General features: G+C 41.5%; 1 protein-coding gene across 6 annotated transcripts in view; it reads left to right on the top strand.

The window, feature by feature from the left end:
- The window catches only part of LOC140916053 (uncharacterized), a 258,662-nt gene extending 240,075 nt beyond the window's left edge, over positions 1-18,587 (top strand). For 5 of the 6 annotated variants that reach the window (XM_073356979.1, XM_073356978.1, XM_073356981.1 and 2 more), the window contains 4 exons: positions 8,668-8,806; positions 12,219-12,291; positions 14,926-14,981; positions 17,974-18,587. In XM_073356979.1, coding sequence (XP_073213080.1) covers positions 8,776-8,806; positions 12,219-12,291; positions 14,926-14,981; positions 17,974-18,452 — 639 coding nt within the window. In that variant the 5' untranslated portion in view covers positions 8,668-8,775 and the 3' untranslated portion in view covers positions 18,453-18,587. The remainder of the gene's footprint in view (positions 1-8,667; positions 8,807-12,218; positions 12,292-14,925; positions 14,982-17,973) is intronic. The other variant, XM_073356983.1, reaches the window with a different exon arrangement.
- The last annotated feature ends 7,598 nt before the right edge of the window (positions 18,588-26,185 follow it).

The raw sequence follows: 26,185 nt of genomic DNA, 5'->3' as shown, positions 1-26,185 counted from the left end.
GGGGGCGGGGTAGGAAAAAGCAAGGGGAAATAGGTTACCTTGCATAATGACTTAGCCACTCCCAGTCTCTATTCAAGCCTAAGTTAATTGTATCCAATTTGCAAATGAATTCCAATTCAACAGTCTCTCGCTGAAGTCTGGATTTGAAGCTTTTTTGTTGTAATATCGCAACTTTCATGTCTGTAGTCGCGTGACCAAAGAGATTGAAGTGTTCTCCGACTGGTTTATGACATCTTGATTTCTTGACATCTGATTTGTGTCCATTTATTCTTATAATAATATATAATTCTTGACATCTGATTTGTGTCCATTTATTCTTATAATAATATAATAATGCGTTGGAGGGGTTTTAGTTGGGGGCTGAAGGTGACGGCTAGTGGCATTCTGTTATTTTCTATGTTAGGCCTGTCCTGTAGTAGGTGACTTCTGGGAACTCTTCTGGCTCTATCAACCTGTTTCTTCACTTCCGCAGGTGGGTATTGTAGTTGTAAGAATGCTTTATAGAGATCTTGTAGGTGTTTGTCTCTGTCTGAGGGGTTGGAGCAAATGCGGTTGTATCGCAGAGCTTGGCTGTAGACAATGGATCGTGTGGTGTGGTCAGGGTGAAAGCTGGAGGCATGTAGGTAGGAATAGCGGTCAGTAGGTTTCCGGTATAGGGTGGTGTTTATGTGACCGTCGTTTGTTAGCATTGTAGTGTCCAGGAAGTGGATCTCTTGTGTGGACTGGACCAAGCTGAGGTTGATGGTGGGATGGAAATTGTTGAAATCATGGTGGAATTCCTCAAGGGCTTCTTTTCCATGGGTCCAGATGATGAAGATGTCATCAATATAGCGCAAGTAGAGTAGGGGCATTAGGGGATGAGAGCTGAGGAAGCGTTGTTCTAAGTCAGCCATAAAAATGTTGGCATACTGTGGGGCCATGCGGGTACCCATAGCAGTGCCGCTGATTTGAAGGTATACATTGTCCCCAAATGTAAAATAGTTATGGGTAAGGACAAAGTCACAATGTTCAGCCACCAGGTTAGCTGTGACATTATCGGGGATAGTGTTCTTGATGGCGTGTAGTCCATCTTTGTGTGGAATGTTGGTGTAGAGGGCTTCTACATCCATAGTGGCCAGGATGGTGTCATCAGGAAGATTACCGATGGATTGTAGCTTCCCGAGGAAGTCAGTGGTGTCTCGAAGGTAGCTGGGAGTGCTGGTAGCGTAGGGCCTGAGGAGGGAGTCTACATAGCTGACAATCCTGCTGTCAGGGTGCCAATGCCTGAGATGATGGGGCGCCCAGGATTTCCAGGTTTATGGATCTTGGGTAGTAGATAGAATATCCCAGGTCGGGGTTCCAGGGTGTGTCTGTGCGGATTTGATCTTGTGCTTTTTCAGGATGTTTCTTGAGCAAATGCTGTAGTTTCTTTTGGTAACTCTCAGTGGGATCATAGGGTAATGGCTTGTAGAAAGTGGTGTTGGAGAGCTGCCGAGCAGCCTCTTGTTCATATTCCAACCTATTCATGATGACAACAGCACCTCCTTTGTCAGCCTTTTTGATTATGATGTCAGAGTTGTTTCTGAAGCTGTGGATGGCATTGTGTTCTGCACAGCTGAGGTTGTGGGGCAAGTGATGCTGCTTTTCCACAATTTCAGCCCGTGCACGTCGGCGGAAGCACTCTATGTAGAAGTCCAGTCTGCTCTCTCGACCTTCAGGAGGAGTCCACCTAGAATCCTTCTTTTTGTAGTGTTGGTAGGGAGGTCTCTGTGGATTAGTATGTTGTTCAGAGGTGTGTTGGAAATATTCCTTGAGTCGGAGACATCGAAAATAGGATTCTAGGTCACCACAGAACTGTATCATGTTCGTGGGGGTGGAGGGGCAGAAGGAGAGGCCCTGAGATAGGACAGCTGCTTCTGCTGGGCTAAGAGTATAGTTGGATATGTTAACAATATTGCTAGGTGGGTTGAGGGAACCATTGCTGTGGCCCCTTGTGGCATGAAGTAGTTTAGAAAGTTTAGTGTCCTTTTTCTTTTGTAGAGAAGCAAAGTGTGCGTTGTAAATGGCTTGTCTAGTTTTAGTAAAGTCCAGCCACGAGGAAGTTTGTGTGGAAGGTTGGTTTTTTATGAGAGTATCCAGTTCTGAGAGCTCATTCTTAATCTTTCCCTGTTTGCTGTAGAGGATGTTGATCAGGTGGTTCCGCAGTTTCTTTGAGAGCGTGTGGCACAAGCTGTCAGCCTAGTCTGTGTGGTCAGTAGATTGTAATGGATTTTTTACCTTCAGTCCTTTTGGTACGATGTCCATCTGTTTGCATTTGGAAAGGAAGATGATGTCTGTCTGTATCTGTACGAGTTTTTTCATGCAGTTGATAGATTTCCACTCCATACGGCTAAATGCAGTGCCTTGCATAATGACAGGTTTCAGAGTAACAGCCGTGTTAGTCTGTATTCGCAAAAAGAAAAGGAGGACTTGTGGCACCTTAGAGACTAACCAATTTATTAGAGCATAAGCTTTCGTGAGCTACAGCTCACTTCATCGGATGCATACTGTGGAAAATACAGAAGATGTTTGTTTTTATACACACAAATCATGAAAAAATGGGTGCTTATCACTACAAAAGGTTTTCTCTCCCCCCACCCCACTCTCCTGCTGGTAATAGCTTATGAAAAGTGATCACACTCCTTACAATGTGTATGATAATCAAGATGGGCCATTTCCAGCACAAATCCAGGTTTTCTCCCACGCCCCCACCACACACACACAGACCCACTCTCCTGTTGGCAATAGCCCATCCAAAGCGATCACTCTCCCCACAATGTGCACGACAATCAAGTTGGGCCATCCCCAGCACAAATCTAGGGCTCAACAAGAACATCTGAGGAGGTGAGGGGGGGTTAGGAAAACAAGGGGAAATAGGTTACCTTGCATAATGACTTAGCCACTCCCAGTAATCCAGGTTTTCTCCGCACCCCCCCCACACACACAAACCCACTCTCCTGTAGCTGTAACTACTGTACCATTCACCTGTGACTATGAGAACCTTTCTTTTTTAATGCTTTTTTTTCTTTTAGTGGGGAAGCTGTTGAGTAAAAAAAAAGTTGACCATGAGACCATAAAAGAAGCAATATATAGATTTGTAAAATGCCTGTTTTTAAAACAAGGGACTAAACTGTAGTCTCAGTAACCAAATGGAAACTGTATCTGGAGACACAGCATTCCCAAAGGCAAAAGCTGCAAGGAAATTATTCTCAGATCAAAATTGTCCTTAAATAATTCAGATTACTTGCTTTTAGAGGACAGTGGGTCTGCTAAAAGCAAGTACTAATTTTTGAAGTTTCATAATGCAGTTGCGTTGTGTTGTCCCAATATGCTATTATACCAATATATGCTATTGTGTCAGATTGTGATGCACTCTCTTTCAGGTAATATACTCACCATTACTTGAAGTGATTATCTAGCACATAATGAAAGAAATGAATAGAATAGAGGAAGGTGTTATTAGTCAAGTAGCTAGCCACTTAGTGGCTCTTATTGTGGTTCTTTAACTTTTAAGGCATCTGTTATGCACCCAGCTGGTAGATCAGGAATCTATGGAACTTGCCAACGGGACATATGCTGACATTTGGGGGTGGGGGCAATACGATTGCATTAGCCAAAATAGCATCCTTTCCTTTGTTTATAACAGATAACATTTGTGGAGAACCAGCATACAAGAAACTTCTGCTTTTGCAGAATTAAAAGTCAAACCATGTAGAAAAATCTCACCAAATTCATAGAGATGAGTTGAAACTACTGTCTGAACTGCTCTTATCATTAAATAAAAGCTAGCCATTCTTTCTCATACAATAAAAAAAAACTGTGGTGACTTTAGGTGCCCACATCTAGGGACTACGAGCATGATACATTTGTTGTGCTCAGTGTGGAAGCACAGAATGAATGATGTTTTCTTGAGTAGCCAGAACCCAAACTTTATAGGGTTAGTTCATGGAAGGTAGTCACTGCCTCGAATAGGGGTGGTGTGTAACTACTGTGCTCTGGAGAGAGCTCTGGGAGATGTTGGACTCCTTCAGCTTCTCAGTGTGCAGAGGGATGAGGAAAGTTGAACCATTCTCTTCCTTCGCCTTGCCTAGCTAGCTCTACTAATTGTCGTGTAGTGGGGGAGGACTGTGTCTATGATTCCCCTTAGCCTCTGCATGAGATACACAAGGGAGGGTGGGCTCCTTGTCTTTGCCTTCACTCCTGTACACTGGTACTATGTCATTAGGATATGGTTGCTGGAATGTCTCATGTGAATTATTATGTGATCGGTTTGGGATATAGACTGGCAACCCGTGATATTTTATCTCTGTCCCTCTGTACATACACCATATGTAGGGTATCTACATCACTCCAGTAATTGCATCCTAATAGCACTGTATCCTACTGAAATCAATAGTGCGAGCATCCTACTCATTCCAGTGCTGATGTAGATCATGTATTTAAGAAGTGTTTATTACAGATATATGTGTGGCAATTGTCAAAGTAAATATCTTGAGCCATCTGACACATTTTTTTCCAATATTCTAAAACACTAGGTAATACAGCCGCTGAACCTGTAAAACTTGGCTTTTGAAAACTCATTTTTAGGCTTTTCCTGCTGATCTTGGCAAAAAGAGGAGCATTTGAAAAAGAACTCGTTCTTTTTAATGCTCTGTTGCTCAGAATAGGTTAAACAGTCATAAAAATTTCCATATGCAGACTCGCCGTCTGTGTACTGAGCTTCAGAGAAATGCCATTATCATGGCCAAGATTTTGCAGTCTGGATTCTTAATGGGAATGCTGCTGACAAAAGTGTAAATTGTGAAAAAGCTTGTCTTTATTACAGATCAGCAATCATCAGTGAATATGCTGAAGGAGTTCTTCTTACCACATAGCTGGTACTAAAGACCTCTCATGATAATTAAGACTGTGTGGTTAACTTATTTTTTGGTTTACTGGAAGTTCTGAAAAATCAAAAAGGAAATTCAGTTCAGGTTGAACTGAAACTGAAATTTTTCAGAATTTTTGGCAAATTGAAAAAGCCAGAAACAGGTGTGTGTGTGCGTCTGTGTGTCTGTTCTGTGGGTTGAACAAAATGTTTAATGTGAAATTAAATATTTTGTTTCAGCATTTTAAACTTTTTAAATAAAAGCAGAGGAAATGAAGGATTAGATTGACAAAATTCTCTAGAGCAGGATCTTAAGCGCAGGTCTCCCTCTTCCCAGGAGAGAGCCCTAGCCACCAGGCAGTAAGGTATTCTTGGGGGGGGGGGGCTCTTTCAGTCTCTCCTGTTGGAGCTGTTCTGCTGGGTAGAAATAATTAAATATTAATTAGGCCAGAGAGAGTGTGAAAATGACACTATAGCCTTGTGGTAACTGAAAAAAGAAGAAAAATCAGAAATGTTAAAATGAAATTTCAGAATTTTTTCCAATGAAAATGATTCGCTGAAATCAGCATGAATTGGTGAAATGTTTCAGTAAACCTGAAAATGCTTTTTTTCAAATAAAAGTTTTGGCTGAAAAATTTTGCCCTACACAATTTATAATAGTTTTTGCCCCCTATAGCATATGTGATTACTGAAACGTTTTTCTACTATATGCTCTATTCCAGCCCTTTTCTTCCTTTTAGCATTGCTTGTGGCAGAATCTTGTGCATCCAAAGATGAGCCCCTTAGGGCTGAATCCTGCAAGTTTTGTCGTAGTCTTTAAAGGGAGCAGGATATGTGTCTTGCAGATTCTTCACCCACAGTTAGCTCTGTGATTCTGGCACAAGACGGTAGCTACTAAACTCAGATATAACTTCCATATAGCTATTCACAAAATTTTTCCAATAGGCCCCTGGACTATTGTCTTCATCTGGGTCATTTCAAATTTCCCATTAAATTCCTAGAAAGCAATTTAACTTTCAAAAAATGTTCACCAATTTCAATGACCCAGATAAGTACATTGTCTGTCAATTTTAGACTATGATACTACACATGTATTACCAATCCTAATAACATTTGGTATCAGTGGAAGAAATCATAATCTCACTTGGATTAAAATGTTGGACAAGGTCACGAGCCGAGGCCACTATAATTTTCCCCAGGTGTATTAGTAATTGCTTTTATCAAAAGATGACATTTAGCTAAAATGGAAATTTAATATAAAAGTATACTAGAGGCAAAATACAACATTTTATACTACCATTTACCTTTTAACACATGGTTTACTAAAAAGAATATAATATCTCTATGTAAGCAAAAATATGCATACAATATGAATACGCTTTCCTGTGGCTTAGCTGAGTGACAAAAGAAATTACTGCTTTATGTTGACAATGAAAATGGAATGAATCTCAGCTAGCCATTTGTGTAAGGTGAATTTTCCCACCCCAAAGCTATTTTTTCACTTTCAGTAAGGAGCAACACACTGTAACCTCACTTACAGCATAAATGATTGCAATGAAAGAGTGTTTTACTTGAGGGACCTTATGAATCCAGAAATAGAGAGAAAAGAATGGTTTGATAAGTAAACTTTCTATGCACCAGTCTAGCCTAGCTGGGTTGAATATAGTGAAAGAAACAGTTTTACAGATTGTAACAGAGTAACACTGAAGCAGTTATACATCTGTATCTCTTGCTGACCTCTAATAATTCATGAACTGAAATATATCGCTACTCAAGCTTGTCAGTACAATTTTAAAATGGGGAAAGAGTAAATAATTTGTTTGAACATTATAACAAGGTCACTTTAAATACTTTATCAGAATGATATTTAGTGGGATTGCATCATGCTCCTTAGGCCAAGCATTCCCTTAGATGTGACTGCCTGCAGATCCATCCTGATGCAGACCATGTTTATTGGAAGGAAGGAGGTGAATACATACATTATAGCATGGGAGTTCCTAGAATGAATAATACTTCCCAACTAGAGTAATCCTGGCTATGCCACATTACCCTGATGAAATCACTTACATTCTAAGTGCAGACTCAGAGCCCTGACCCTATTGACAGATTTTAGCTCAAATCTGTCTGTCACACTTACTTTCTCTGATGCACTTTACTTTGTGAGCCTGAATGTGGGAAAAAAAGTTTTTGTAAATGACCTCCTTATGGTAGATTTTCCCTGCATTTTTGTTTAAAACAAAGGCAGAATGCTTAATAAATTGTATTGAAAATATTTGCATCCTACTGAGGAAGCACAGAGAGAAAGGGAATCACTCTGCTTCTCATCAAGTGTAAACAGGAACTTTTCACAGTTATGTCAGATTCTTCAAGGGCTAGGATATTTAAACCAAAAAATGAGTGGTTTTGGCGTATAGCTGCCCTATTGGGCTGATGCATTAGATCCCAAAAGCAATTACACACTTACAGGAGGTGCTGGTTGGGAACTTGTGACAGGTTTCATTTCAGTTGAAAGTAAGTTAATCTCTTGACATATCTTAAAACATAAGCCTCCCTCGTGACTTTCCATTTTTTGATGCTTTACTGAAAAACTAATGTTACAATCTTGATTTAAAAAAAACAAATAATTGGTCCAGCAAATGTATGATTTATTTACTTGACATAGCAGCTGGACTACTGATTTTCTCCTGGCTCATATGTAAAATCTGCATTTTCAGCTTAGTGTTTTGTTTTGCTTAATTTCTTGTAAGGTTAGGTGGAAACTAAAAAAGAGGATGTTTGCATGATGAATCATCTCTTTTTCATGTAACATCTTCAAATTATATAACAACTTATTATGTCAAGACATCTCAAAGAACTTCACAAAAATGTGACAATTTAGTAATACAGTTTGTGACACTAATGCATGAAAGCAAAAGGAAAATAGGGGAAGTTTCAGTTTAAAATAAAGAATGAAAAGGTGGTTACATCACTGGGTAGAGAGTTCTAGAAACAAGGTGCTAAATTACTAAAGTAGTTCAATAATACTGTGTTGTATAGATGGAGCCTGCTGAGGCAAGTAGGTCAAACTCCTCATTTAAAAAAATCATACAAAAACAGTCCTAGAATACAGTAGCTAAAAATGAGGATCTCAGACTTTCCAACTTACATTAATGTTAGTACAATGCTTTCAACTATTACTGTGTTCTACAAATACTGTTATTTTAAGGATCGGGTGATGTTATAGTGCCCTAGCATTTTGTACAAGTGGTGATGGTTTTTGATGTTAACTTTGCATGCGGGGAGAGCAGCTAAAAGGCATAGAAGAATCTAAATGGGACAAATCAAAGGAATGAATAAGAACATCCACACAAATCAGGCAGAACTGGGGACAGATGGAGACCAGTGTTTAAAGAAGAGCTAGTAATATGAGTAATAAATGGGGCTGGATCATTCATGTATTCTAGACCTATATTTAAAGGTCAAGGGGATGGGTAGTTCTTGTTTTATGTATGAATCTAGATATGCCAATGTCTAAAACTGTATGAGAATGAGTAAATCTGGATGCAACAATGGAACAAAGCAAGTGGTGATGTCAGCTAGATTAATGGTAAAAGCAGAATTCCTAATTGTATCTGTTTTTCTAGGGTGGAAGTTAGACACATTCTCCAATGGGAGGCAGGATATTATCACTATATCTACTGACCACTTATTGTGCATGATAAGAGTACTAAAAGCAGCTGCAGAAGCATGTCTAATTACATACTTGTTGCACTGATGAAAAACAATTTCTAATGTCTCTTAAGAACTGATAACTACTAGAGCTGGTCAGAAAGGGGAAAGGACAACCCTAAAGACAAAGAAAATGAAGATCCAAAGAAGCAGCACCGTATATTTATTAGACAGCCTACAGAATGAGGCAGAATAATCATCTTAACAAGCTTGGTAGGTCCAGTTGTCTATGTTGTCCTCCATTTAAAGCTGGGTTTCAGACTGAAATAAATTAGAAATATAGAAATTGTTATTATAGAAAGTATAAATTTCCATGATTCTGGAAGGGTGTTGCTGTAGCTAGAAGAGGCAGGATGTCCTGGAATGCCCTTGGAGTTAACTTTATGGCTCTTTCTTAACCTGGAGATAGTGCTGATTAACCTATAGTTGTAGAAGTGATTATGTGGGTCACTTCCAGGGCGTTGTTAGTAAAGCATGCATCTTTGTTGTTACTACACTTGCCTGTCTGTGCTCCTGGCTCCTGCCTGCTCCAGACAGTGCAACATGGAAAACAAGGAATGCATCTTACATTTGAAAGCAAATGGAAAATGAAGGGAGATGAAGAGGAGTTGGACTATTGGAGCAGCAGGCAAGGCTGCTTTACTTGTTATAAATGCCTAATGTAAGAGTAAAGCAAAGTTTTTGTGCCTAAAAGTACAACTGATCTCAACAATCCTTGAGGTAATTCTATAGCCAGCAGAGCAGATGGTCAAGAGGCTACAGAAGGAGTAAGTAGGGAGCTAGCTTTAAGCAAAGTGAGCTTTGCTACAGGCACACATTTCCAGCCAATGACTCTGACTCCTGTGGATGTCTAGCACACTTCGTTGTAGTTATGAGTTTTGGCTTTGGTACAGGAACACATTTTGGAGGAGACAGTTGCATAGGTAAGGGTCTCAGCAACAGGGGGAAGCAATGCCAAGTTGGTACTGAAAAGAAATAACATCTTCCAGTCTTTAATTCAGTTCATTTGCTGTTCAGGAAAGTGAAAGTTTCCCCCAACAAGACCTACTCCTAAGGCTATAACTGAAGCACATTCTTATTGGAATGGGATATACAGCATAGGATATTATTGATCAAGAGTTGTACACAGAGTGCAAAATATTAGGCACTGAAGTACTCTGTTTACTGAGATACCAGGACATAATTCGTGGCACAGAAGATGTTATATAGAGTTCCCTGAAAAGTGCACTAAAAATAGCCTACGTTCTGGGGGGTGGCGATGTGGTGAGGTGAAACATTGATAAACACTAACCGTGGCCTGCTCCAACAATATTCTGTACCAGCTCTATGCTGGGAGAAAATTATAAGCTTTTTATAAGGTAATAAGAGAAAACAGAACAAAAGCAAACAGAATTCTGCCTTATCTGCCTCTGGCCTCTTCACTCACACAAATGTGTGCTGTGAAAGAGAAGTCGGAAATGGGGGGGGGGGGGGAAGTGAGGCGGGAAGGATTTTGATTGTTGGGGGAGGTGGTTTTATAGAGCAGGAGAGAAAATGATGAAAATCATGCTTCCAACATGATTCATGATGAAAAATAAAGTAAAATCCTCTGTTTCAAGCATAAGGGATGCATTACATGAATGTTTAAGGGATGTAGTTGTTGGGTGCATAAGAAGTCTATACTCCTTGCAGGTTTTTACACATATCCTATTAATAAAATGTAGTAGCCTCTCTCGTAGGGCTTCAGGAATGCTGTTGGAAGGGGACCAGCACACAGAATAATAAATGCAGTTCAACATTACTATAAATTCTCATAAAACAAGGGAATGATAACTTTTGTTTCCTTTCAAAAAAATTATTAGAGGAAAGGTATCAAAAGGTACACAGGAAGTTCCAAGATCTCCAGTGAAGAACTGTTGGCTCCTTGGACTACTTACTGTAGGTTGACCCAGGACTCTGACCCTGAAGCCTTATTCATAGCAGTAATACCAGAGAAGTTCAGGGGAATCATATACAGACTGTGTAGGATTGTAGGGTAGCAAACTGTTTCCACCAGTTAGATACAATTCTGATACATACGTTTAGAATAATAGAATATCAGGGTTGGAAGGGACCACAGGAGGTCATCTAGTCCAATCCCCTGCTCAAAGCAGGACCAATCCCCAACTATATATTTATGTTTAGAAATATCTAACATAAATAGATAGGCATCAGTGGTTCCCTCCATTGCACTGACAAGAATTTTTGTTCCCCAGGCTTTAGGAAAAAGAGAGTAAAAGTACTAAATAGACAACAGAAATGATACCATGATGAGGCCAAATTTTTATAAAGAGAAGATACATAAGGAACAAATATAAATGTATAAAGTCTAGAAAAGAAAAGTCTGTTAGTACCTTCAAGGTACTAACAATGTGAAAGAAAAAAGGGAATTATTCATAGTGTCCCATGGAGACTAGTGCAAAGGCAAGAAAAGTTTAGGATAAACATTAAGAAAAAGTTTTCCATAGGGTGAACAGTTAAGTGGTTGGGTGGTAAGCTGCCAAGAGACGTGGGAAAAGCATCCTTGAAAAGATGTGACACTAGAAGGAATCTATTCTCCCAATGTGTTTATCTTTTGAAATCATGGGCTCTACTCCGGGTAGTGTTTTGCAACATTTTGGTAAGGTGAAACATGCAGTCTTGGAAATATTTATGAAAAATCATTTCATAGTAATGTGCTGCAAGGCTCTTGATAATCCCTTGATCAAAGTCCACTGCTAGACTGGTGAGAGGTATAGGGTGACTTTCCTACTTCTAGTGAACTTTAATGCTTCTCTGGATAATGCTAAATCATCGTTGGTGGTGATAACTCATCCTGAGGCTTTGGAGCACAAAAATACATTTGAAGTGCAGATTTATAACCTGTGGATTGTGTAAGGCATACATAGTATTTATGCAATGTTTGGAGCGCTTCCATTGTGCTGGGAAGCACTCCCTAAACTCCATAAGATATGTCATGCTCAGTTAAGGACTCCACAGAGCCCATGAATTACATGTAATAACTAATTCTGGTGTGGTCAAAAGCCACAGTTCTCAGAAAAACAAAAAGATTAACTCCAATGTGGGATTTGTAGACCAGGCCACTTTGGAATTATGATGAACCAAAAGAGTTAGGAAAGATGTCTTAAATAGTAAAATCAATTCACCTCATTTTTTAAAATGCTCCAATCTCCCAAATATCAAAATTTCAAGAAAAAAGTTGTCCTGCCCTAATATCATTAATGTAATATTTTTGGCAGATTAAGTTAGTTTTGGTGAATGAGACAAAATGAGGCTCATAAAGGAAAGTAAAAATCAGGTTTTCTTAATACAGTTGGAACTGTAGTTAGTAGAGTGTGATCCATGTCACATGATGGGATAGTAACCTCTTATAAACCAGACCAATTTTATGCAGTCAGGGCCAGGAAACAAAGACCTGTCTCTTACCATCCCTTCTGGGGACCACACTTTTACAGCAAAAATGTTAAAAAAAAAAAAAAAAAAAAAAGAGGTTAGAAAAAAATGAATTCATTTAGTGAATTTTCCTGTCTCTAATATTTCTTCTAAACTATAATTAAATACTAATGATGAAGGGCCATATGTTTCTCTCTACCTGTGATGCATGGAGGGATGCAGAATGGCTCCAGTCTTGCAGAGGAGAGTGAGACCGGGGGTGCCTGCAGAGGAAGAAAAGGTCCTAGGTAAGTATTATGCAGGGGTGCAAGGAGGGCGGTACTCTCCAATAAGCAGTACTGGCAAGAGATTTGTAGTGGATAGGGGTACTGGAAAAGCTTGGGCCTAGCTCCCTCCTGCCCCCACCCTTTAAAGGAGCAGAACGGGGCTAAGGAGGACATTCATTCTTTATATGGCTTTAACAGCACAATACATAGAGGTTAACGAACTTAAACAAAGGCTTTGTTTAAGTTTGTTAGCCTATGTTTTGTGTTGTTACATTAGTCAGGAGTCCTCAAGAGGGGAGGGGTGGCAGGGATGGAAGGTGTTTAAACAGCGTCTTTGATTCTGTTTCTCCCCATTGGTCTGAATTATCCATGACATCCATACTGCATCACATCAAGTCCAAATCTTTAGAGAAATGCCTCTGCTTGCACTGACCAGACCATGTTTGGATTCTCATGTCAGCCCAGTTCTGCAGCCTGATGTGAATCAGGAGTTGTCCCCAGTGTACCTAGAATTCTTCTTTGCAGCCAAACTAGTCTAACATGCATTTTGTTAACTGGAACTGGAGCAGCAAAACAAAGGAAACAAATGCCTCATTTTCCAGCTTTGTGGGTGAGAGAACTATAAGTGAAGATTATAATGCCGGAAACTGTTGGTCTTAAACCAGATGCCTCAGGAATCTGCCAAGAACTTAGTTGAAAATATGTTTCTCATCTTAGCAACGGAGCTAAGACTTGTCAGACATTTGCCCACCTTTATTCGTATGAAGCTCCTTCTGATCTGACAGCTCAGGCATTGTCAGTTTCATCCAGAACAATTTACAAACTTGGAACCTAATCCTGTAAACCCTTTATCATTTGATCAATCCCATTGAAGACAATGAGACTATTTGTGTGACTCTGGACTACTTTTGTAAGCTGGTAAGAGTTTCAGGAGTCTGTTCCTATAAAGGAAGTTGAATCCCCCGTTGAAATACCATGTTTGGGTACAATACCATAACGATACAGTTCTACTTATGTAACCCTTCTGCCCGTCAGAGTTGGCAGCAACAAGGGCCGGGTTCAATATCTAGGGGATCTATTCCAATAACACAATGCAAACCGGCTCGAGCCCCCACCCAGTGACCTGGGACAAATATATACCACCCCAGCTGGGCGCCTCCAAGAGACAATACTTCCCCTCTCGCAAGCACATAGTCTGAGTGTAGCAAAAGCCTTTTAATAACAGAGAGAAACAATGTGGCATTATGTTGGGGAAACACCACCAACAGGATTCATAACACAACCCATGAGCAAAAAAAAAAAACCCACCCCAAGCAAATTGGGGCATGCCCTTTTCCCTTTGGTTCTTGAGTCCAGCAACCCCAAATCACCCAAAGTCCCAAAAGTCCAATGCCCCAAAAGTCTCTGTCCCTGGTCAGGGCAGCCCCAGAGTTCGAAAGTTTATCTGCGGAGCTTTACCTCCCAACCTGGGTGGAAATGGGACGGGGGTAAGAGGCACCTTACATGATCTGAAGCTGACCGCCCCATAGCTCCATAGCGGCGCTCTGCTCCGCCAGCTGCCCCACGAACTCCTTCACTCAGCTGCGCTCCGCTCTGCCAGCCGCCCCACGAACTCCTTCGCTCAGCTCCACGGCCCGCAAGCAGCTCCTGCCATCCACAAACTGCTCCGCGTCGAACTGCTTCACCAGCCGGGCTGCAAGGCACTCCAGCCGTCCCACAAACTGCTCCACAATATATCTTCAGGCTCCCCCACTACTTAACACAACACTCAGTGATTTCAGCTCTTAGGTGAATTCAGCTTGTAGTAGGGGAGCCCCAGTGCTGGTGCACTGTCAGCCCAAAGTGAGCTTAGCAGCCTATAACTAGACTTCTAATGAAATCAAAATTAGCTCTGATATTCCACAGTGGAGAGAGGAGGAAGTGCAATTAGCATGTAAGGCCCTCACCAAGGGGCCCATGCCACCAAGTATTAATACTTGTCCCCAGCCTCTCTCCCTTCACACACTTTTGGAACCCATGACCCTTGCCTAGCGAGTGCTACTTAGTTGATGGTGAATCCCTCCATCATAACAAAAGGCCACGTACAGTTCCAAGCACAGTTCCCATAATCAGGGTAATAACAATTTATTCTTCCTGCCCCAATAACAGAGACACTGGGGATCCCACAGCAGCCAAAGTGACCATTTGGGCAGCTATGGTCTCATTCTAGGCGGGGTGGGTGTGCCTATGCAAATGAGATTGGCCCCTGAAGTTCTTTTCCACAACTTGCCACACCTCACCACCAGATGTCAGGGTGGAGCTCATCCTGACACTGCTTACACTTAAAATTTGTCTTTTAATAAATCATACATATGCTGAAATGGCTCCTCACCCAACTCCCATATTCCATATAAACAGACTGAATGCTACATATTTGGGGGGGAAAGTGAGTAGTTAAGCATGTTGATGTTTGTATATTCAAAGGGGGGTATCAGAGGGGATGGGGAGAGTGTGGGGGCCCCGGACTGGGGGCAGAGCAGGGAGAACTCACATGGAGGGTCACATGGGGAGGTCACGTGCCCCCTTGTGTCCCTCCCATGTGTGCAGTACTGGCAAGAAATGATTTCTACTTGCACCATTGTAATATGTTTCCCTCTGACTGCTTTTCCTTTGTAGCAGCTATGTAGGCACTCTGTGTCATGCAGCAGACATAGGAGGTGCCAGTGGGAGAGGTAAGTAAGTGGTGAAACTGACATTCATTCTATACAGCATGTTCTCCTCTTAAAGGCACTTACTATGTACTTGTATCCGTAACCTCTCCAGAGCTTTCAGATGTCCAACAAGGTTTGGTGGCAGGGCCCCAGACATTGGCAGCATGGTAGACTAAGGGTAGACCAATATAGTCTGTAATCTGCTAGCTCTTCCCTGTGTATTCCCATGTCGGCGCTATGCCAGAAAACCTGCCCATGCTGCTTCCTGCTCCAGCCTATTAACCCTGAGTCGATGATGTCTCAGACACTGGTAGCTCTTCCAGGGACATGCTGCTTGGGAGATCTCCACTCAGTCTGTATGTGTTTGAGGTAGGCAGGGAAGCATATTGTCCCTAATTGTACCCTCAGATCTCCGTGTATTACTGATATGAACTTCAGGCCAATGCAAACTGTGAGTGTGTATGAACGAATGATTTGGTTCTAAGTACTGCTGGGAGAATAGAATGAACACAGTTTGGTAACTGCTTCAGCACTATTAAACCAGCAGAGTGATCAAACCAGCCAATGCCTGATAATGTCATTCACCTGTTTCAAGGGTACATTTATTCCTCTGGTAGAAATGAATTCTGGCACTTTTTTATGTTGAGATTGTGCTGCATCAAGAATCTCCTAGAGAAGAGGGCTGGTGTTACCACTGTGATAGACCCACTGCATATATACGTGGAGAGGGCAGGGAGGTCATAAAGATGTATATTTGTGAAAATGACTGTTTGCTGTGATAACTATGATAGTGAAAAGCTATCTGCCTTGTGTTCTTGTATAAAATGGTAATTTTCCAATAGTATGAGAAACTAGTTTAATGATTCCTGATGTACATGTTATTTTGAACTTGTTTGTGTTTAAGAATCACTGCACAAAATATATAGCATGGTTTTAGACATTGCATTTGAAATATAATTGTCCTGTCGCTAGTTTTAGCTTTCTAGGGGAAAATCAACACTATTTGCTGATTTTTATATTATTATTCATTTTATACATCTTTGATCATACTTGTCAGTAAAAACCCAGCAGCACAAAGCTGTGGCATTCACTTACAGTACTATAGTGACCAGTGGTTGGCAAAGTAGCAGTGTAAAAATAATTTGCATTAGAGCTAATAGCATACAGTGTGCTGGAAGAGACCCCAAAATGTGTTCATCTAACCAATAATGGCTGTTGATTACACAGGTATTTTAGTCAGAGTAACTGGTTTTCATTTGAAGTTTTAGTGTAGTGTAATTGTAGACGGTAGTATTGCACCTATAATTTTAATCTAATATACTGTACAGTGTTTGCTTTAAATGTTAACATTTGTCAACAACTTTGCCACTCTGGTGTTTGAGACATTGCATTTCCCCCAAACTAGGAATAGGAAAATAACTGTAGTTTCCCCCCCCCGGACTGTGTGGTAACTCTTGTGGTAACTCTTGTTAAATGCGGACTCTCTTATTGTGACCACTGTAGGTGTCACTTTGGAGAATAAGCTATTTTCTTCATCTCTAGTGCTTAAACGTCTTTTCAGAAACCCACCAGGCGTAGCTCATGCTTAGAAAAGAAATTTTGAAGGGTGGAACATAGTACTGCTTGAAAAGCTAAATGCCAAAACTATATTCTTGATTCCATCCCATTGTGAGCTTAATTTACCTGTTACAGAATAGTAGCTTCTTCAGAATAAAAGTGTCAGAACTGGGGAAGAAAATATCCCACAATACCTGGAAGTCTTTATAATGTATGCTCATTGTAAGACCATAAAATGGAAAGCATTCATACATTGATTTTACACAAGTGAACATGCACATTATTGTCATGTACAGTACACATTTGTGGGTTTTATGTGATGATAAAGATTGATTGGCACTTCTAATAGTATTGACAAGTAAATAACATCTCTTTTACAGAATCCTTGACAATACAAGGATTCTGAGTAGGATTATTATAGAGAAAAAGTTAACAGAATTTACTTTTACTGTGAGCTATACAAGAAACAATGAATCAATCCATCCTAAGTTCATTTAACCATATTTTACATCTAGAACTGGAATTTTGTAGCCTACAAAACAATTTATATTTTATCTGTACCATCTAATTAATTAAATGGCCCCAGAGTACCAGACTCACAAATCTCGTTAATAGCTGAATACTGAAATAAAGGCTGTTCACCCCTACTAGAATAATATTTGCATATCCCCACCTGTGATGGGTAATAAGTACCTGCCACAAATCAGAATTATGAATTTTGTATGCCTAACAAAACCGCAGGGGAAATTATACCTCAGACATTCCATAATAATTGCAGCTAAGCTGTTTAGTGCCATCCATTTATTCTGCCTGAAGTGTTTAAAGCGGCAACAGTTGTAAATGAATTCAGGCACACATTCAAGAGAAAATGTTTTTAAAAGTTTTTCTGTCTTTCTATGTGTAATTATCTTTATAGAATGTTTAACTGTGAGTTAGTTAGAACACACTCACATTTAAAGTTGCAAATTAAAATATAACTTCTTTTAAAGTACATTTTGTAAGAATTTTATTAATGAAATTTTGGCAGTAACTAAGGCCATAGTTGCTGTGTTGGTTCCCTAGAATGAGTGATGCAGTATATCAATAACCAGAGCTAGTTGTTTGATTTTTGCATTGCTTCTTTCCCCCAACATCCCAAATTCCAGAGGGGGGCATTAAATGTAAAATCTTGCACAAAAATATACTGCAGTGTAGATATTCTTTCATAGAACAGGGAATTGGAACAGTAGAGTAGGCTGCAGAAGTTGCCTCTGGCTTGTTTATTTTCATGAGAGGAAAGGCATCCATGTTTGTGGAAGGGAACTGAATGAAAGAGGTATGAAATGCAAGTGGTTTGTATTATATGTAGTTGGGTAGTTGGGTTTGTGCTGCACATTAACCCGAAAACATCAGCCCCTCCTTTTAAATGGCCAATGTGACTTTTTCAGTTTTAATCTCCCTTTTTTTTCTCCTGCAGCTGCAAATGTTTCAACGCTGCGACTAGCATCTCCATCCCAGAGGCTACTGCAGATAAGAAGGCAAAAAAAAAACCACACTCGCAATGAAATGTTCTCTGAGCTCATGCAGTCCACCCAAACTGAAAGAGCGCAGCAGAATGCGTGGAGGCAGACAATGGCAGAGTCCAGGAAAGCACAAAATGAACGCGAGGACAGATGGCTGGAACAACAGGGGAGGTGGCGGCAGCATGATGAAAGGAGGCAGGATGCAATGCTGAGGCTACTGGAGGATCAAACTGATATGCTCTGGTGTATGGTTGAGGTACAGGAAAGGCACAGACTGCCACTGCAGCCCCAGTGTAATCAACCACCCTCCTCCCCAAGTTCTGTAGCCTCCTCACCCAGATGTCCAAGAACACGGGGGGAGGGGGACCCTCTGGGCACCCAACCACTCCACCACAGAGGACTGCCCAAGCAACAGAAGGCTGGCATTCAGTAAGTTTTGAAGTGCAATGTGGCCTTGTCCTTCCCTCCTCCCCTCATCCACCACCCCACCCGGTGCTTCTCTCCTCCCCCACCCCTCCCGGGATACCTTGGCAGTTATCCCACTATTTGTGTGACGAATTAATAAAGAATGCATGAATTTGAAACACCAGTGACTTTATTTCCTCTGAAAGCGGTGATCAAAGGGGGGAGAGGAGGGTGGTTGGCTTACAGGGAAGTAGAGTGAACCAAGGGGGCAGGTTTTCATCAAGGAGAAACAAACAGAACTGTCACACCGTAGCCTGGTCAGCCATGAAACTGGTTTTCAAAGCTTCTCTGATGCGCACCGCGCCCTCCTGTGTTCTTCTAACTGCCCTGGTGTCTGGCTACACGTAATCAGCGGCCAGGTGATTTGCCTCAACTTCCCACCCTGCCATAAACGTCTCCCCCTTACTCTCACAGATATTGTGGAGCACACAGCAAGCAGTAATAACAATGGGAATATTGGTTTCGCTGAGGTCTAACCGACTCAGTAAACTGCGCCAGCGCACTTTTAAATGTCCAAATGCACATTCTACCACCATTCTGCACTTGCTCAGCATATAGTTGAACAGCTCCTGCCTACTGTTGAGGGTTCCTGTGTACGGCTTCATGAGCCATGGCATTAAGGGGTAGGCTGGGTCCCCAAGGATAACTATAGACATTTCAACATCCCCAATGGTTATTTTCTGGTTTGGAAAGCAAGTTCCTTGCTGCAGCTGTTCATACAGACCAGAGTTCCTGAAGATGCGAGCGTCATGTCCCTTTCGCGGCCATCCCACGATGATGTTGGTGAAATGTCCCTTCTGATCCACCAGTGCTTGCAGCACCGTTGAAAAGTACCCCTTTCGGTTTATGTACTGGCTGCCTTGGTGGTCCGGTCCCAAGATAGGGATATGTGTTCCATCTATGGCTCCTCCACAGTTAGGGAATCCCATTGCAGCAAAGCCATCCACTATGACCTGCACATTTCCCAGAATCACTACCCTTGATAGCAGCAGTTCAGTGATTGCACTGGCTAATTGGATCACAGCAGCCCCCACAGTAGATTTGCCCACTCCAAATTGATTCCCAACTGACCGGTAGCTGTCTGGCTTTGCAAGCTTCCAGAGGGCTATTACCACTCGTGAACTGTGATGGCTGCTCTCATCTTGGTATTCTTGTGCTTCAGGGCAGAGGAAAGCAAAGTCACAAAGATCCATGAAAGTGCCCTTACGCATGCGAAAGTTTCGCAGCCACTGGGAATCATCCCCGACCTGCAACACTATGTGGTCCCACCAGTCTGTGCTTGTTTCCTGGGCCCAGAATCAGCATTCCATGGCATGAGCCTGCCCTATTGCCACCAGCATGCCATTCTCTCTTTGAGAGAAGTCTGTGTCCATGTCCTCATCACTCACGTCACCGCGCTGCCATCGCCTCCTCACCTGTTTCTGCAGGTTCTGGTTCTGCATATACTGCATGATAATGCGTGAGGTGTTTACAATGCTCATAACTGCCAGGGTGATCTGAGTGGGCTCCAGGCTTGCCGTGGTATGGTGTCTGCAGGAGAGCAGAGTGGCAACGGAAGCAGTCGTTCACTGACGATGGTTTGCAGACCTACTGCACCATCTGCTGCCAGGACACAACAGCTGAGCGAGCTGCACGCTTGCTGTGTTATGGTGAGACAAGAATAGCCGAGCAGAGTTGCAGCGGAAGCGGCCCTGCGAGACCACCAGGAGAGCAGAGTTGCAGCAGAAGTGGGAGCCCATGAGAGTCAACATGGAGAAATTTGCTATTGAGATAAGAGCAGGAGCGCAGAGTGGCAGCAGAAGTGGTGGTTCGATGATGACGGTTAGCAGTCCTACTGCACCGTCTGCTGAGAGCAGTATGGCGCCCGCACAGAAAAACGGCGCGAAACGATTGTTCGCCGTTGCTTTCACGCAGGGAGGGGCGACTGATGCCATGTACCCAAAACCACCCGCGACAATGTCTTTGCCCCACCAGCATTGGGAGCTTAACCCAGAATTCCAACGGGTGGCGGAGGCTGCAGGAACTGTGGGATAGCTACCCACAGTGCAACGCTCCGGAAGTCGATGGTAGCCTCGGTACTGTGTGAAATTTTTCCCTTTGCTTGGGATACAGGCTTCAGTTAGCTTCAGCAACTTTGACTTAAAGTAATTCAAAGTCTCCTCCACATTCAGATTCTAGAGTTCTTCAGTCCAGTCTACTTCCCTAACTATTTCCCTTAATTTTTTTAAGTTTGCCTTTTTGAAATCAAGGACCTATTATTGTTTATCCTCCATTTAATTTAAACTGAATTAGGTCATGGTCACTCAAATGAAGGCTATCCTCTACAACCAGTTCTTCTATGAAGTCTTCGCTACTTACCAATACTAAATCTAAAATGGGATCCCTTCTTGTTGGTTTGGTGAGTATTTGATGAAGAAACCTGTCAGTTGTCACATCCAGAATAATTTGGGCCCTACCATTATTAGTAGCACTTGTCCATCTATATCTGGAAAATTTAAGTCTTCCATAATTGTACAATTTCCAGTTGTATTTATTTCATTAAAAATATTAGAGGTCTCTATCCATATCCAAATCGGATTCTGGGGGTCTGTAGTATATCCCAAACACTATTCCAGTGGAGCTTCTGTTAACTTTCTTCCCCAAAGTAATTTTTGACCCAAACAGATTCTGTTTTATTCATTCCATTAATTATAATTTCTTTACAGTCTACTTCTTCATTAATATACAATGCTACTCCACCACTTTTATCTTTATTTCTGTCTTTCCTGAAAAACACAGACCCTTCAATACCTGTGCTTTAGTCATGACTACTCTTCAGCCATATTTATGTTATCCCTATAATATCTGGCTTCACTGCCTGCACCAGTAGTTCTAGTTCCTCCATTTTGTTATCCAGGATCCTTGCATTGGTGTACAGATATCTTAGTTGTTTCTGCTTGGCTTTGCCCAGATTCCTCGCCTGATTAGCTACAATCATTCTATTCCCAGCATTGCCTGCCTGGCTATTAGTCATTGTTATTGGCACTTTCTTTCCTATTGATGTCCATTCTCTTACCCTCTGTTCCTTTCTCCATTGCTGTATCCTCCTGATTTTCCTCTAGCTCAATGTGAGAATCAGGCATGGAGATTACATGAGCATCTCCCAGCCATCTCCCCCAAATTCCTAGTTTAAAACTCTTTTAATCAGTTATGCCAAATAGAATTATATGTCTCTGTGTGGTGTTACTGTCCCCACAGTTATTCTGGGGGACCCTGCATAACCACTCCAAGCATGGTTTAGGAAGCTGTACTCTGACATCGCCAATCCAAGAAAAATGGAATTCAACTATAGATTGAGTAGCTGCAGAAAGATGGTGGAGTCTGTGACTGCTTGTTGATGCTCGTGGACCCATCTTGATGCTAATGTAGCCAACATGGTTCACATTATCATGGCATGGTGTGTCTTGCGCAACATATGTGAAGTTAAACGGAACACGTCCACAGCAAGTGGGCATAGGACAGATCTGGGTTTCAAAGCACGTTGGCAGCTGGATCCTACCCATGTGCACATTGCTCCTGTTTCCTGGTGATCCAGGGAAATCTGTGATGCAATTTGCTTGCACATTGTGAATCAGAAGTCTGGAGCAAGAAGGTGACTTGGGATTGTGCCAATGGACACTATTGTGATACTATGGTCCTGCATGGAAAAGCTCAATAGAGCATTACAACATACCTCCATGTGTTTTAATTCTCTGAAGCTAATGTTAATGTGCTAACTGAAAGCAGACAATTGAGTGAGGGCTTTTGAGGTTAACACCTTTTGGCTGTGGTTTTGTGCTGCAGACTATTTATATGCACTTTAATGTCATCAATGAGCAGTGTTTTTCTGTTATATGTTAACAACTCTGTTTCATGGTGCTTTATGGGGATTACTTAAGAATTGCCAAATACATTTAAAAATAGTTCTCTAAGGTTTTGGTAGGGGCTTCACATATACCTTCTTCACAATGTTGCTCACAATGCTTATCAGGTGCTATGCACAAAGATCACTCCCATGAGTACTCCCAGAGTTGCAAGTGGTGACTGTGTAGTGAGGGTGAGGGAGGAGGGATTGTAAAAGCACTGTTCAGTGCCATTTATCTTCACTCTTAATGTCTGTTTGTTTCCTTTTTCTGTATTGTCAATTAAGTTGTTAACAGAGCCATAAAGACACTTCAGTTAACTTCACTTCTGATTTTTCATTCTGGTACCTCAGACAGCAATAGCTATTCCACAGCTTAGTTCGTTGTCATGAACTAGGGCTTTTTTTTTTTTTTGGTAACAGTAGGAAATTCATAGTTGGGGTAGGGAATGGGACATGGGAAGGGTGGGGGACAGAATTCATTGCATTTCTTTGGCACCGTACATTTACAGAAACAGTCATGCTGTGAATCTTGCTGACCCATCCCAAACACATGAGAAATATAATTTTGATCTTACTCAGAAAGCAAAGTGCCACACAAATGAAATGAACAGCACTTTTTATTTGCAGACATACAATGAACATAGAGTTAAAACAGTCTGTGACAGGAATAAATGAACCAAAAGCCTAGACAAATTCCCTGAGAATTGGACAAACTGTAGACATGTCTCCTTGCCCTTCCCCTCCCCCTGCAAATTTAGATGTAGCCTAAGAGGGGAAACACGATCCTTGGATATATAAATAGGGAGATATCAATACCAAATATGGCAGTTATGAGGTACTATTACCTCTGTATTCCATATTAGTGGAATACTTTGTCCAGTTCTCGTGTCCACACTTCAAAAAGGATACTGAAATAGTGAATGGAGTTCAGGAAAGAGCTACAGGAATTATCTGAGGTCTGGAAAACATACCTTATAGTGAGACTAAAGATTCTGAATCTATTTAATTTATCCAAAAGAAGGTTTAGGGGTGGCTTGATCAAGGTATACAAGTACCTATATGGGAAAGAGATTTTTTGATAGTAAATGACTCTTTAATCTAGCATTAAAAGGCATAACAAGAACTGATGACTGGAAGCTGAAGCTAGACAAATTCAGGCTAGAAATAAAGCACATGTTTTTAACAGTCAGGGTAATTAACCACTGGAACAATTTGTCTAGGAATGTGGTGAATTCTCTGTCACTTGAATTCTTTGAATCAAGGCTGGATTGCATTTTACAATGTGTATATTAGCTCAAACTGAAGTTATGGGCTTGATGCAGAAAGTATTGGGTGAGGCTCTTTGGTCTGTGTTATATAGGAAGTCAGATGATGCTAATGGCCCCTTTTTGTCTTACATTCTATGAATATGCTATACTATTCAGTAAGCTTTTCTGCTACTTTGTATATTGTGCTTAGAAGTGAAAAAATTAAAGATTATTGCAAGAGAAAAGGAATACCAGTTATTAATTCAAAATTTATATTTATGTGATAGCAATGGGATATAACTCCCCTGACACTGTCCCTTATGTAAGGGGTTAAAAGAAGCTGGAGTGCTCAATAAGTGCATCCAATTACACCTAGAGAAGGGGCCAGGATGAATTTGGGATGAAACCCCACTGGGTAGGGCTGTGTGGCTAAAAAATAGAGGAGGGAGAGGTCCCCGGGAAAGTAGGCCATGGGATTCTCTCTCCTGAGGGGAAGTGCTGGAAAACGGACAAGAAAGCTGGGTTGTAGGGGAAAGGTACATTCCTGGTCAGAGGGCCCTGAAAGAAGGGCATGACTGGTGAAAGTTTTGAAAAGGGAGTTAGGCCCTGAAAGAGGGGCAAGGCTTGGAAAGCTGAACTTTGGAAGAAGGACTGGATTAAAGGGGAAAGAAACAGTGGTGGGGCATGTAGAAAGGAGCTTGTACCCTGGTCAGTAGAATTGGAGTTAGAGGGAGTGTTATTGATGGGCAACTAGGTACATGGGAAATGTGGGGAGTTAGGCTGGAAGCAACTCAGCTGGATGTACAGAACAGTGTGCATGATGTAATAAAGTTCCACTTGGTCAACTCCACCTGCATTGAGGCTCCCTCAGCAAATGGAACACCCTGAGGCTGCCACTGCAGGGAGAGGGCAACTAGGGAGGAAGAGACTCCTAAGCCAGGCCTGGGAGAAGAGAACTCCAGGGAAGATGGCCTAAGGGCCAGTGGTTTGGGAGGAGCCAGGCCTCCATGAAGAAGTTCCTCAGAGGCAGCGCTCTGTGATAAAGTGAGGAGGAATTCTGCAGAGCCTGGGAGAAATTTGAAGAGTGTGCAGAGGACTGAGTTGGAAAAGGATAGAAGAACTTTGGTTCCTTTGAGTTTGGACATAATTATCCCAGAAGGGATTAACTTAAATTGTGACCTGGCTGGAGGGGCTGAGTCATAGGAAGAGGCAGACCACTGGAGGACCAGAGTGCTATTGTTAAGGGGTGCCAGAAAGGAAGAGAGCTGCTACCCCATACCTGGCCATGAGGAGATGCTGTCTCAGTGAGTCCCCTGCCTGCCCCCACAGTGATCATTAAAATAACTTGAAAAAAGGAGAACTTATGAATTGAGACATCTTGGGACCATCCCATCTTGTGCCCTGGAAAGATATTTTTCAGTTGCTGCTTGTGATGATTATAGCTTTGATTCAGTGATGCCTTCTGTTTTCTGTGTCCTACAGTTTTACATTTTGAAGAACATTCCCAATTCAGCAACCATCTCTAGGCTCCTTTGCAAGGTGATTTGTCCTTCTATGTACATAGTGCCCTACAAAATTTTATATTTTATTTTTCAATTTTTTTCTAATATAAACTAAAAAACCAGTGCCCACCTCTTAAGGCAAAATCTTGAGAAAGTTATAAGCTGCAAAAAACAGATTCGAATGGGAAGAGTTATGCAGCCTTCTCCAGAGCAGCTACTCTTCCTATAGTGCAAACTAGCTAAATGTTGTATAGCATTAGCAACACTGTAATATACATTTTATCCCATTTCCTGTTGTATTTGTATCAGTTTGTCTCTGCCTGGAAGGCAGACCAGAAGCTGATATTAGTGGGTTTTTTTCCATAAGCTATTATGCACACGATAATCTCTGATTGATGAGGTCATGCCCTGCTACCTACAAAGAAACACATGTTCCCCTCTTAGGCTGCACTTGGCAATCAGTCAGCAATTACTGGTTATAACTAGCAGGATTTTTGTTATGCTTAATTTTCTCTTTTTTTTTTTGTATACTACCTAAGGATTTCTGTTTATGCTTTTGAGCTATGAACTTTTTCATGATTCATTTTATGCCCTATTTTAAGATTTGGGATTGAAATCCTTTTGCCATGTGTTTCCTATTGATATTGTAATTTTGGTTTAAGCTTAGGCAGTCCATGTTTCATTTAAACCACCCCCAAAATCTATTCATTCTTATCAGATAGTAAAAGGCAATGTTGCTTTGATGAAATTTGGCAGGTAAGAGGATCTAGTTGAATCATCTCAAACCCCTGGAGTTTTGGGCTTCTAGCTATTCTAGTTGAGCAGCTATGAGTATTCAAAAATTGGTCCTTTGTTTGCACTAAATCTCTGAGCCATCTGTAGCACACAGAAGCCATAGCTCTCTATAGTTCAAAATGAATATTTAAAAGTTCAGTCTTAGTTTTTATTTGTAGCTTTTTAAAATCTCTTTATCCCATCTGTCTTGTCTGAGTAGTTATGTTAGACTTTACTGAAGTCAGCTCTGGGTCTAGAATTTGACATACACCTGTTTTCCCCTTTTTGTAATACA

The sequence above is a fragment of the Lepidochelys kempii genome, chromosome 8 (assembly GCF_965140265.1).
Source record: "Lepidochelys kempii isolate rLepKem1 chromosome 8, rLepKem1.hap2, whole genome shotgun sequence".
In the NCBI taxonomy this organism is placed as follows: domain Eukaryota; kingdom Metazoa; phylum Chordata; order Testudines; family Cheloniidae; genus Lepidochelys; species Lepidochelys kempii.
This window is presented reverse-complemented; position numbering and strand designations above follow the sequence as displayed.